At 30.4% G+C, this 13,378-nt stretch overlaps 3 protein-coding genes across 4 annotated transcripts; 1 reads left to right on the top strand and 2 right to left on the bottom strand.

Annotated features, from left to right (window-relative positions):
* Window positions 1-3: 3 nt before the first annotated feature.
* Window positions 4-4,023, bottom strand: LOC103569990 (BLOC-3 complex member HPS1). Of its 2 annotated transcripts, XM_008547572.3 has the most exons (6): window positions 3,735-4,023; window positions 3,490-3,651; window positions 2,981-3,240; window positions 1,550-2,632; window positions 1,167-1,425; window positions 4-606 (listed from the first exon to the last, which is right to left on the bottom strand). In XM_008547572.3, the coding sequence occupies exons 2-6, from the start codon at window positions 3,607-3,609 to the stop codon at window positions 343-345; spliced, it is 1,986 nt and encodes a 661-aa protein (XP_008545794.1). In that variant the 5' UTR covers window positions 3,610-3,651; window positions 3,735-4,023; the 3' UTR covers window positions 4-342. The 2 variants fall into 2 exon arrangements, with proteins under 2 accessions (XP_008545794.1, XP_008545793.1); XM_008547571.3 differs by having other exon boundaries at window positions 3,490-4,023.
* Window positions 4,024-5,564: 1,541 nt separating this feature from the next.
* Window positions 5,565-9,774, top strand: LOC103569988 (dentin sialophosphoprotein). The gene is made up of 3 exons (XM_014442028.2): window positions 5,565-5,790; window positions 5,968-9,035; window positions 9,479-9,774. Exons 1-3 carry the CDS (start codon window positions 5,659-5,661, stop codon window positions 9,576-9,578), a joined length of 3,300 nt encoding a protein of 1,099 aa, XP_014297514.1. The 5' UTR covers window positions 5,565-5,658; the 3' UTR covers window positions 9,579-9,774.
* A 264-nt stretch (window positions 9,775-10,038) lies between these two features.
* LOC106693592 (probable cytochrome P450 6a23) lies at window positions 10,039-12,076 on the bottom strand (the record flags this gene model as incomplete). The annotated part of the gene is made up of 4 exons (XM_014441934.2): window positions 10,039-10,205; window positions 10,283-10,528; window positions 10,605-10,823; window positions 11,200-12,076. Coding segments are annotated over 4 exons (1,509 nt in total), but the record flags the coding sequence as incomplete, so codon positions are not given.
* Between the last annotated feature and the right edge of the window lie 1,302 nt (window positions 12,077-13,378).

Below are 13,378 nucleotides of genomic sequence, written 5' to 3' on the forward strand. Positions count from 1 at the left end.
GATTTTATTTTTAAAAAACAAAATTAATCACAAATTTATGCAGTCAAATTCCATTAACTCGGAACTTCCCCTCAATCTTGACTCCCACTATGGGCTACGCTGTCTCCCATGCGATGTTATACATTTGTATATGTGTATATATATATTTATGTGTGCCTCATTTATGTATGTATCAGCGCATGCGTGTAGTTTACTCTTTAAAAAAGAAGGGACATTCGATAAGTCGAAATTTCTGCTCCTCCGTAGACTGTACGAGTTAATGAAGTTCGACTATATATTTGTTTATATTATAAATACTGTTTAAATAATATAAAATATAATAACTAAGATAAAATCACATTCTTATAAAATATCAGCTGGATTATTAGGAAGACCAGTAATTTCCCATATAGTAGCTGCGAGTCTTCTTGAGTGTTCTAAGACACAAGAGGAAGTCGCAAGACCTAGATGGACACAATATAACTCATACATTCTTATTTTATTAGGAGAAATTTTTGGGAAGTATATTTGGGATAATTTTTTATAGTAATCGCCGCAGAGTATTCCTGGTACTGGTAAATTTTTATTTTGCGGATTTAAATACGTCTTGCATTTAAGCGGCGAGCCCTTAAAAATTTAATTTTATTAATTAATTAATTATTATAATTAGGGACCGTTCATAAAATACGTCATGCAAAATTTACTTTTTTAGACACCCCTCTAATTACTAGTACACAGATTTCTATATTTTAAAAAATTTATTATTTGTACAGTCTAACTCGGATCCCATTACCTCGGCATGGAGACTTTTTTTGAGGTGACTCGTCTCTCCCCACTACCACTGGCTTATTTTTAAATATTTTTTTTTGAAAATTTAGCAGAACATTCTTGGAATGATGCTTAATAATGTCACAAATTTTAATAATTTTAATAAAGAAGCCACTCTGGAAAAAAAATCACAAAAATATGGTCTTTTCTTTGAATCTCAGATCAACTTCCTCCCTTAATGGAGCACGAGTGTAATAATAAAACTTTGACAATTTAATAAAATCTCTAATAACGTCAGGTTTTCTTAGATCCCCAACTCCCCTTGTCACAGTCAGCGACCCCCCCCCCCCCATAAACGCGAACGTATTTTAAAAACGGGCCCTCAGTGATGGCAATTTGTTTAAAATAAAAATACTTACAGAACTATCTTCAAACCACAAAAAGTAAGCGTAATTAAATGTCGTGTCTTTCCACATGACTGAAAATTGTCCTTCTTGGAGATGATTCCTGCTGTGATCAACCATCGCCCATATTTTTTTTTTAGTCAACGCCAAAGTTTCTAAATTAGTAAAGTCTAGAGTGGGCGCAGTGATTCGATGAGTTGTTCGGTCGATGTAAATGAAATGAACTAGACCAGGGAATTCTTCTAGATATTTGTTGATTGTTAGGGAAGTTCTCGTGAATATTACAGACAAAACATTAAGGAATAATACCACAAGCATTGCGCCATAAAATACAGTAAGCAGATACATTTAATTAAAGTAAATAGAAAAAAAAAAAAAACAGTATTCAAAAAGGATATGATCCAAGTGAAAAATTCTTCAGTGCTTTGACTTTAAGAAAATCGCTAAAGTCATTGAACTTTTGTCTTACTAATCTACAGACAGTCAAAATAACATCACAGCCTATTTTTAAAACACTTCTGTCGAAGCAAGTCAACCGAAATAATTCAATTATCGTGTCAGTTAATCCTGACATGTTTGATTCTATTTGTAATATTGATTCAGTATCGCGCTGTTTAAAAAAATCCATGTACTTTCGCCTTAAAAATTCCCACTTAACTTGTAATCTACGTTGGCACATATCGACATCATTATTAACGTGAGCGCGATATTTCTTAATACCATCGACTGTTTTTTTAATTGACGAATCAAAGGAATCAAATGTCGGTTTCAAATCGTCAAAGTCACGCTGCGATTGCAAGGAATTCATAATATTTAAGTAATGAAAACTATCATAAAGTCCGGATGATATTGATAAGTTTGTTATCTCCATGATAGTCAATAAATTAATACCAGGAGATAATTCAAATATATGAACAACATTTGCTGTTCGTGATTGATCAGAGCCTAGAAGAACGAGCTGACTGTACAAACTGTCTTCAGCTAGGGAACAAAGACCTTCATTAACTGATGACTCTCTTGAGTCATTAAATAAATGCATGATGTCTGCTGATGTTGGATTTGCTAGCTTGCTATCAATACTCAGTGGTTCTTCTTCATTTAATAAATTATTTTGACTCCATAATAAATCAGCTTCTTCTGTCAATTTTTTTTTATCATCTTCTTCAGGACTTACTGCTTTACACATCAGTACCATCAGTAAAATATCAGCAGCGTTTAGGTCTTGAGCATTTTTACTTGAGTATAATGATAAAAATTTATGTTCTACCAATACTAGGACGTGGACATTAGGAAAATCTGACTGAGCTTTTAGTTTATCAACGGCGTCATGTAAAATTTTTAATGTTGATGACGCCAGTTCGGTATTTACGCTCAGCTGTTCGACAGTTTCAGTCAGCAAACTTTGCTCCTCATCTCGTAGATCTTTCCAAGCATCCAGAAGTGATGAAACCAGCAGAGCTTTTTGTTTACTTGACTTTAAGCTGAAACAATTATTTTTACTGATTACTGACAAATTAAGAGATTTATCCCTGACAGTCAAGCTGGCAGCAAGTTAGTGATAACTTACTGCAGCAACTTGTCATCAAGTTGGTCGCAAAAATTGGGATTTCCATAAGTTGATGACAACTGCTCGCTAACTTTCTGAGAAAGTTGGTGGCAAAAGTTGACATCTCATTAGTTGACGGAGTTGCCTTCCATTTTCTTAGAAAATTGGTAACAACTTGTAGTCAACAGTTGAAAAAGCCGAAAGTTGTCATCAGCTTGATCACAACTAATTGACACCAACTGTCTAACCAGAAAGTCTTGCTATCAGGGTAGTTAATACATACACAGCAACATCAGGACCACATATATGCCCTACTATTGATATACAAACACCAATAGTTCTTTTCATCAGTTCAATATCATCAGTAGCGACATAAATAAATGTGTAGCCCATGAAATCATCAAATGCCATATTAATTCCATCCTGACACTTCATTGACGTATAGGAATTACCAAACTGTGTTGTCATTATCTGTTGAGACGTCACTATTGGTGAAAATAATTGCATAAGTATATTTGCACTTAATTGTTTTGAATTTTCGCCCTAGAAAATTATAAAAAAAAAGTTAGAAAAATTTTCATAATGATCCTTAGGTTAACAATTGAAATTTTTCATCTTTTTTTTTTCAATTTAATTTAAAAAATAAAAAAAAAATTTAATATGCACATGTAGAGTTAAAAAAAATATAGGTGCAACTTTTTAAAAATATAGTATTTAAAAAATTCCAAAATTATTAGGTGCCGGTTAATTGGAGTATTTATTATAAACTATAATTAATAATTAATTAATTACCACATCTTCAGTTATCAGTCCTTGTAATTTAGCCAAATTTTCCATATGATTTGTAAATTTCTTATTACATTTTGTAAACAATACATCGTTGAGATGATCGAAAATTAAAAGACCCTTCATTTTTAAATTAAAATTTTATTTTTTGAATACTTTACACTAAAACTTATTTAAATAAATTTTTAATATAATTGAAAAATTAATCAACTAATGAAAAAATATATGATGACAATAAACAGATGTCATACTCATGTGGAATTGATTTGTGTTAATTTTTTTGACAGTTCTTAACCCCTCAACCTCCCGCACACAGGCGACACTTTCGGTCACTTGTAAAACCTCGATACTAATTGATCAATTTAACCAGAAATCGATGATTTGTAAATAATTTAAAAACTTGACCTGGAAAAAAAAATTTTTTATTAGATAATTTGAAACTTAAAGCGCATAATTCAAATATTTCTGATAGATTTGAGACACGGTTTTTTGAATATTAATATTTTAATTTTATGATTAGATATCTGTCTTTGCTTTTAAACGGACATGTTTTCTCATTTATTCGAGAAAAAATGGCGGCTTCATGGGCGCGAAATTTAAACTATTTATTGAGAGACCAATTTATCAAATAGAAATAATAGTATTTTTTAAAGTGGTACTTACAAATTATTAGTTTACTATGATTTTTCAGCTGCTGTAAATTAATATGTAATATTGATCAATAACCGACACAATAATACAAATTTTTGAAATTAAAAATAAGCATTTTTCAGGATAAGTAAATTTAAATAAATATTTACAATTCCAACAATAATTATGAAAGTATCTTACTGAATAAATTATGAAAAAAAATATTTGAAAGAATTGCGCTTTCATTTTTTAAAATTTTCTGAATGTGCATATTTTTAGTTTTATTTTTTTTTGTAATTTATTTGTTGAAAAAAAAATCCAAAAATTGTTGTCTATTATATTAAGTGTGTGTTAAAGGGTGACTATTACTACTACTACTACACTACTAATATTATATTCACATGTGATATAATACAATTTTGAATATGTCGTATGGTATAGAAAAAGTTCCGGGTTCGCTTCCTACATATGGTACTTTTTTTTTCTTAATTAGAAATTGGCTCATTTATTTGATATATTTCAAATTTTATTTGTAGATATATTTTTTTTGTGGATATCGACAAATGTAAGCTCGATTTAATTAATATAGACTATAAGAAGTTTCGGTTCTCAATGGGTCGCAGTGGTTTAGTTAGTAAAGCGTCGAGACCTAATGGCACTCGTTATAAAGGATATAGTGCATTTTTCATGTATATCTTGACATAAAAACAAGAATTTCGTATTCATAATTGTTTAAAATATCAATATATTTAATGCCGTACGATGGACGGTGGAGTTGGATTTGAAATTTGTGACAAAATCAAGATATACCTGCAAATAACATCAAAAAGGATAACTCGAAGATCCCTGGTTCAAACTCAGGCTGCGACATTTTTTTTTCTATTTATTTATTTATTTATTGTTATTTTTATTTAAAAGGAAATATTATAGATAATTAGATGTACAATTATCATTATTGCGGTTGATATTTAAGCAATCAGTTGTTACGCAATAAGACTCGGAAGGTCAACAATTATACGAAAAGAAAGGTTGACAAAATTTATTATTATTTTTAATTTAAATTTTATTTATGCATAAACGTCAATTTGATTCGCTTCTTCTGTAATATATTTTTTCCATCATCTTGTTCAGCATCAACACGAGGACAATTATCATGTAATTTAGTGTCAGATGTAAAACGTCACAGCAACGTTACAGGAGACTAATTAGAGCAATTAATAAGAATGATTAATAAATGTGCGTTCCGAACGCGTGCGCGGAAAATTATAAAATTTAATAAAAAAAAATTTTTATTTCTTATTAAACAAAAAAATAATTATCAGTAATCGCGCGCAAAATTTAAAAATTAAGGCGGATGTCTATGAGACAGATGTATCGATAATTCAGATCCTGATGGTACAGATTCGTAAAATAAGAATAAAAATAAAGCAAATAAAATAGCAATGGCGACTACCAGTCAGTTTAGTCAGTACTATTTGTCATAACAATAACAATTTAAAATAATAGTAATAATATATTATTTGATTTAAATAATAAATAATAATAATGGACTTGGGATTAGGAAGTACTCTTTTACCTGGTGATCCACGTTTGATTGATCACATCGTCGGTGAGGTTAAATCTCAGGGAATATTTGATCAATTTCGTAAGGATGCTCTTGCTGACGTCGATACCAAGGTAATAAATAAACAAATTAATTAATTAATCAATATTAATTTAATATTCAAAATTGCTGATTAGTTTTTCAATTTTCTGCTGTCAATTTTTTATTTAACTTTATATTTATAGTAATGAAAATATGACAAGTGGATAGAAAAATAAAATATGTGTTAAAAAAAATAATTTACTTTGTAGCCAGCGTATCAAAATCTTCGGACTCGTGTTGAAGGGTCAGTTAATTCGTTTTTGTCAAAGCAAGTATGGAAAGCTGACTTGAATAAAAATCAATTGCGTGAAACTTTACGCAAACATATATCAGAAGCTGCGTATTTAGATGCTGGTGTTGAACGTATAGTTGATCAGGTAGTAAACCCTAAAATATATTCGGTTTTTACACCGCAAATAGAGGATGTTGTTTACAAGTATTTAGGTTTAGAAAAACCTAAACGTGAAAAAAATGGCGGGCATTCAATAAAAGATTTGCTGCCAATTGATTTGGATCCAGTGTCACCTGAGTCTGATAAAAATAGTTTGAAAGATGTGTCATTGGATTCGGTAGATGATCTTCCAATCACCAGCAAACAAGACTCAGATCTGGTTGATCATAAAAATGACGACAGTAGTCAGGTTGGTGATCGTGATAAAAGTTTTGAAGAAAAAGACACTGTTGATTCGAGAGAAGTCGTTGAGAATGAGGCCAATGGGAATGAATCAGTCCAGAGTACGGCTGAGGAAGAAAAAATTAGAGCTGGGTGTTCGACACCTCAGCTTGCTGATCCTGGTTTGAATGATTCGATAAAATCGGATGATAAAACGGAAGAAGAGGAAGAAGATAGTCCGGTTTTTGAGCCAATTGATATTATGAATTTTAATGAATCACTTGTTTCTAATGATTCTCATTTGTCTGGGATATCTGAACTGACAAGTCATCGGTCCCGTAGTCCTGATTTTCAGATAAATGAATTTTCCCGTGATCATTTTGATTTTAGTAATCAAGATTCTCAATTTTCAAAAGTATCTTCAGACTCTAGGTTGTCTATTGTCACTGATTTTGGATCTTCTAATCAAGCGTCGACTCCTGTTCCGGATATTCCTAAAGAAGAAAAATCTAAAGACAAAAGTGATGATGATAAAAATAAAGATAAAGACAAAGAGAGATCTAATGAGTCTAAAGACAGTAAAAATGCTAAAGGTAATTCGTCAAAAGAACGTGGGAGAGATAAAAGTGATTACAAATCAAAATCATCAAAAGAACGTTCAGATTCACGTGACTCGCGCAGTCATCGCGACCGTGATTATAAAAAAAAATCAACTGATTCAAAAAGCGATCGCGATAGAAGCAAAAGTAGTAGGGACAGCAGTGATAAGTCCAGGGATAAAGATAAAGATGGTAAAGATAAAGTTAAAGATGAAAAAACAAGTTCGGCGGGAAAAGATTTGAAAGATATTTACAAGGAAAAAATACGGGAGTTGCGTGAAAAAAAAGAATTGACGGAAAAAGAAAAATTGAATAAAGATAAAGACAGTCATAAGTCCAGGGATTCGAAGGATAAAAAAGACTCAAAGGATTATAATGAAAAAGATTCCAAGGATCGTAGAGACTCGAAGGAACACCGCAGCTCGAGTTCATCTTCTAGGAGTCATCGGCATGATAGCAGAAGTAAACGAGATGATTCAAAGTCTAGTCGTGATAAGAAACGAGATGACAGACACTCGAGAGACAAGAGCCGAAGTCAAGGAGACTCTGATGGCAAACGCAGCTCTAAGGATGATAAATCTGATAAGGATAAGGATTATAAATCAACGCAGAAGCGCAAAGAGTCCAGGCCTGATGAATCGCGAAAGAATTCTGACAAAAGTTATACAGATAAAAACAAAGATAAGGATAAAGATAAGAAACGTCGTGATGAAAAAAAATCTAAATCTAAAGACGACCACTCGAGTCTGCGTAAAAGTTCAAATGACCGCAGATCATCGGATCGCGATGGCTCCAGTGGATCTAATGGTAAAGGGAGCAAGAATTCGTGTCCTGGTTCATCGGCATCCTCATCGAAAGCCAACTCGGGCCTCAAAGAGACCGGGAATGTCAGTAATTCGAGCAGCGAAACTTCTGATGGCGTTGATGAGTCTCAGGTTGAAGAGTATCACAACACTGATGGGGAAAGTGCAATCCAAGTTGATCAAGAGACTGAAGTATCGGGAGTAAATGCTAAGCGTGTTGATTTAGGACTAAGTGAAATAAGTCTTCCATTAAAGAAACGTCCGTTGCCTGCTGATGCTGATGATTCTGTTGAGTCGAGTCCCAAGAAAATGAAGTTTCCTAATAATTTTAAAGAAGATGATAAAGTTATCAAGATGAAGAAACAATTTGAGCACAGCGACTCTGATGTTAATTGTGAACAAGACATTAAAGTACCAGATGACGAGCGGGTACAGATTATTGAGGTCCGTGAACCTCAGGACGATGATGAAGATGAACCGTATCCAGATGACAAAGATGTTAATTCAAAGTTGGGACAGTCGGACGTTATTATGGAAGGAGATAATTTTTTTAAGATAAATGTTATTGATAGTTGTAAGTCGAATTTAACGGAAATGGAAATGTCGATACGGGAGTCGCTTAATGAAATGATGGCGGATAAAATAATTGGGAGAGATGGTAATGATAATAAGCAGGATATTACAGAAGACAAGTTGGAAAATAATTTAATTTTAAATGAAAGTAATGATTTGAGTGGAGAAGTTAAGACTAGAGTTGAATCTGATGATGAAGATTGTTTGTATTTTGTTGAAGACAATGAGAGATTAAATAAATTTAAGCTGTTTCTCAAGTCACTGGATATTGACATCGCTCGTGATATTGATGACGAAGATGCCAAGGATCTTAGTAGTGATGATACTGAAGTTAAACAATTGTTGCTGGATGATGAAAATGAAGAGTCTGCGGCAACTGTCACTATGGCACCGCCTCAACTGAAACGCAAATATTCAACCAGTCCGCTGTCGGACATTGTTTTGAACTCGGACAACAATAATGACGGTCACAAAGTTACGGGTGTTGGAGATACTGAGGACAAGAAGAAGTCCAGAGAAAAAGATACTGGGCTGGGAAAAAAGAAATTAGGAAGACCTAAAAGACAGAGACCTAGTGTCAGCTCTTCGAGTCCCAACGATGATTTCATGATGCCTTTAAGTCCTGAAAGTGACGTTTCTGCTACTAGTGATAAAGCCTCCGCAAACCATAAGGACAAAGATGATAAAAGGTACTTTTTTTAAATTTATGTTATTAATTATTAATTAATTAAGGCCATAGCTGATTTTACAAATAAATGAATAGAAAAATTTTAAATCGTGACCAGATATTTTTTTTATAAACGATACAGCAACTGATAACTTTTGTATAAAAGTTATCTTATGTTTCAAAAGTATAATAAAATTTTAGTCAGAAATATTTCGATACATTTTGTAAAATAATTTTCTGGGCAGTTAAGTTTGCGCGGGAATTTTTCATAATTTCAAAAAATTACCAGTGGTCAGTTTTTCTGGTTAATTGACGGCAGGCAAAAATTTTCAGAAAAATTTTTTGCTTTACATCACTGACTCAGAGGTAGTAAAATATAATTCAGGGGGACTTTTATTACTTTTACCAGCTATGGCTTTGAAATTTAATTTACTTTCTATTTACTTATTTAATTGTTTTATTTAGATTAAAAAATAAACAACGATATACAAGTGATGATTTATATAAACCACGTCCATTGTTTGTTGGCTCGTCAAGAAGAAATAGAAGATCGAATCAAGCATAGCTATTACTCAGCGAACAAAAATGGAGGAGGTTTTATTTAAATAATTATCTTAACATCCGTAGTCTTTCAATCTGTTAACTAATTAGCCATCGATATAAAAAAAAAATAAGAGTTTGTATTTTTTTACGCTTTATATATTATATTAAATATATATAAATATATATTTACACAAAAAAATTTTTTTGACTAGAAAAATTTCTTGCTCCAAATAATTTTTTTTTGCATCAAGAAAATTTGAGCTTTCAATTCGTAGTCAAAAAAATTAATTTTTTTGTGTATTAAACTTCTTCAATATCTATAATGTATTATACGTAATAATAAAAAAACATGTACATAAATCATATAAATTAATATGTAGATACTTTTATATCTGATAAATTAATAATAATTATTAAGGATTTTTTTTAACTTTTATTTTAATAAAAAAATGTGTATATATAAATATAATTGATGGTATTTATTAATTATCAGAGTGAATATTTAACCAAACACCATTTTCACTACTCGTAACCAAACTGCGGCGGCTAAATTTTATTGGGATCGTTGTTTTACTGGAAACTTGAAGGCTGTTATTTTTTAAAAATGATATCAGTCCAATTTTAACTTGCAACATTGCAAAACGAATTCCTGTCAAATGAGAACAGTATTAATTAATAAATTAGCAATTAAAAATAAGGAAAGGTTGAATTTAATCAGGGTCATACCGATACAATTGCGCGGTCCCTCGCCGAATGGCATAAAAGTCGAGGAATTTATAATATTTTTATCGCTGAATCTGTCTGGATTAAATTTATCTGGCTCTGGATAATAATTCGGGTCGTGATGGAGTCCGTAAATTGGAATAATTACTCTCATGCCTGGTGGTAATTTTATTTTAGTATTTGGTATCTCGTATGTGGACTCACATCTTCGGGAAATCATTGCCGCTGACGGATATTTTCTCAGAGTTTCTGTTAATTAATTATTTTATTTTATTTTATATAAATAAATAGTGATTTAATTTTTTTTTTAATTTACTCAAATTACCTAAAATTACTTTTTCCAGATACGTCATTTTTTGTATTGAGTCGTAAGTTAATTCTCCGTCATTTTTTATCGTCATTTTAATTTCATTTTTAACTCGTTTTTGAATTTCTGAATTTAATGCTAATTCGTAAAGACAAAACGCTATAGTATTTGATGAGGTTTCATATCCAGCAACAAAAAATACAAATGCTTGAGCTGCTATTGTATTTTCATTTAATTCTATAAATCAAAAAAAGAAATCAAAGAAATTTTGTAATTCAAAATTAATTAAATATTTTTATTTTTAAGTATAAAAAAGTTTAGAATTTTTGAAAATAATCGGAGAATTTTATGAGTGTGAATGTAGCAGACATCAGATAAATTTAAAATTATTAATAAATAGAGTAAATAATTAATAAAATAAAATTTAAAAATATGCACATTTTTTAAATTTAAAAATTAACAAGTGCATTTTTTAAAAAGATTATTTTTTAAATTATTTACTCTACATATTTATAATTTTAAATTTGTCTGATGTCTGCTACATTCACACTCGTAGAATTTTCAAAAAAAATTTACTTTGTCTTCGGTTAAAAATATAAATTAAAAAAAGTACCAATATTGTCTTCACTATCATCATTATCATGCAGGCAATTATTTTTCAATTCAATTAACAAATCCATAAAATCATTTCTTCTTTGCTGGCTCTCATATTCTACTTCTCTTTGCGCAATAATTTGCTTGACAATGTCTTTAAAAAACTTGGTAACATCCCGGTCAATTATTTGTATTTTAAATAATTTATAAGCCCGCGGTATCGCCGTGCGAAGTATCCGCCAAATTGTACTTTTGTAACTCTGCTTGGATAATTTTTTAACAGCACAATGAAACTCTGATTGTTCATCAGTCAATGCATTAATTTTTATTCCAAATGCACAGCTACCAATGACGTCAATGGTAAAATTAACCGCCAATTCACGTACGTCAACAGCAGCATCAACTCTCGTTTTATTAATTAATTTATATAAAATAACTCCGCATTCTTGCAACAACGGAAACATTTTTTTAATTTTACCGCCTGAAAATACTGGCGTTAATTTATGCCGTAAATTTTTCCACTTGTTTCCTTCCAAATTAAATAAATGGCAGGACAGTTGGTCCTCTGTATTTGTCGGGATTCCCCGATTTATAAAGTATTTGAAATCTTTAACGCAGACGCGCTTAATTAATTCAGGATCTCGGATAATTAAAATCGGCGAGCGCACACGGAAGACTCCAAAATATGATGAATTAAACCAATTGTACATATCTTTGATTACTTCCGGTAGCGATTTTTTGAATAATAATAAGTCACTAAAATTACCGAATATTATTGTCGGTTTTTTGTACAAAACATCGCGAACTGACCAGTAATTAAATGTTCTGGTTAAATATAAATAAAATAAAGTTATTAATATTAATATTGAAGTTGTGATAAAATATAAATTTGATAGTAAATTTATTATAAATATTATTGTCATTTTTAATAAAAAAAAATTATAAATATATTTGATGTGAATTACGCGGAAAAAATGAGCGTATTTAAATTTTTTAATTTATTAAAGCGGTTTTTTAAAATTCACGGCGGTCATGAACACTTGCACTGATAAGAATTAATTCACTAGGTCTTATCAAAGTCAGTGGTATTTTAAATTGATTGCTTTGAATAAATGTTGATAAAAAAAATTATTTTATTTGGTTTGCGATTCGTAAATTTAGCGGAAAGATAATGGAATGATACGTCCGATCAGTATGATCGATTAATCACTAATGCAATCATTGTTTTAAAATATTTCAAAGCTCAGGTTTTATTATATTGAATGCATTTATTTGATTTGCGGTTGGTAAGAACAATTAATTACAGGGCATTTTTAAAATTCTATAGTAAAATTTAAATTTTTGAATGATTTATGAGACAAACGAGATCTACCGTAGCCATTTTTTTTTATTTTTAAGAATCTAAAGTCGGATAGAGCGATAATTAAATTTTGAAATCAGATTTTTTTTTTCAATTTAATCATTTTTTAACAAGTAGGTCTACCATAGCCATTTTTTTTTAAAGAATAGAATCTGAGAGAATAGAAAATTCTGTTGAATTGTCACCCGAGCCGGTCAAAGATGTCAAAAATGAGGGTTGCGATATCATCTTTCCATGGGCGTATATAATTTTTTGTCTTACACTAGGATAGTAAGTTTAATTGGAATAAAAATAAAATTTTAAATCATGGTTTTGAAAAAAATATTTTTTTATTTTTTAAAAATCCAGGTTGTAAAATTTAAAGGCAAAAAAAATAAAATTTTTTCTCCGCCGAAAAGTGACCGACAAAAGACCTAAGAAATTATTTTCTAACTGTAAATATTAAAAAATAAATCAACATATCGTTTGAAATAATTAATATTATTTTTTATTTATCAACAATTCACGCATTATCTAATACAATTCGTCACAATTTATTTAATCAGTTTTTAACACTTTGCTTATCATTATTATCAATAATAATAATAATCAATAAATGAACATCCACACGAGTACAAAAACAAGTGGCAAATCCGCAGCACCGCCTTACACTTAAGTATATTATAATTATTATTATTATTATTATTATTCACAATAATAATTAATTATTTATTACCGCCACAATTCAAAAAGTCATAGCACGTCTTCTGTATTACAGTAAATTTTACTTTATTTTCACCATCAAAACAAATCTATCCATATCTCAATAATAATAAAAATCTTTACTCGTTTTTTCCGA

Source organism: Microplitis demolitor, chromosome 10 (assembly GCF_026212275.2).
Source record: "Microplitis demolitor isolate Queensland-Clemson2020A chromosome 10, iyMicDemo2.1a, whole genome shotgun sequence".
Lineage (NCBI taxonomy): Eukaryota > Metazoa > Arthropoda > Insecta > Hymenoptera > Braconidae > Microplitis > Microplitis demolitor.

What these genes read in the sequence shown, in the direction of transcription:
- LOC103569990 (XM_008547572.3), bottom strand. Translation starts at nt 3,609, where the DNA reads ATGAAGGGTCTTTTAATTTTCGATCATCTCAACGATGTATTGTTTACA. An exon ending in GACTGATAACTGAAGATGTG is followed by an intron (nt 3,241 to 3,489) that starts GTAATTAATTAA and finishes ATAATTTTCTAG; the next exon opens with GGCGAAAATTCAAAACAATT. An exon ending in TGTGGTCCTGATGTTGCTGT is followed by an intron (nt 2,633 to 2,980) that starts GTATGTATTAAC and finishes TAATTGTTTCAG; the next exon opens with CTTAAAGTCAAGTAAACAAA.
- LOC103569988 (XM_014442028.2), top strand. Translation starts at nt 5,659, where the DNA reads ATGGACTTGGGATTAGGAAGTACTCTTTTACCTGGTGATCCACGTTTG. An exon ending in TTGCTGACGTCGATACCAAG is followed by an intron (nt 5,791 to 5,967) that starts GTAATAAATAAA and finishes TTTACTTTGTAG; the next exon opens with CCAGCGTATCAAAATCTTCG. An exon ending in AAGGACAAAGATGATAAAAG is followed by an intron (nt 9,036 to 9,478) that starts GTACTTTTTTTA and finishes TGTTTTATTTAG; the next exon opens with ATTAAAAAATAAACAACGAT.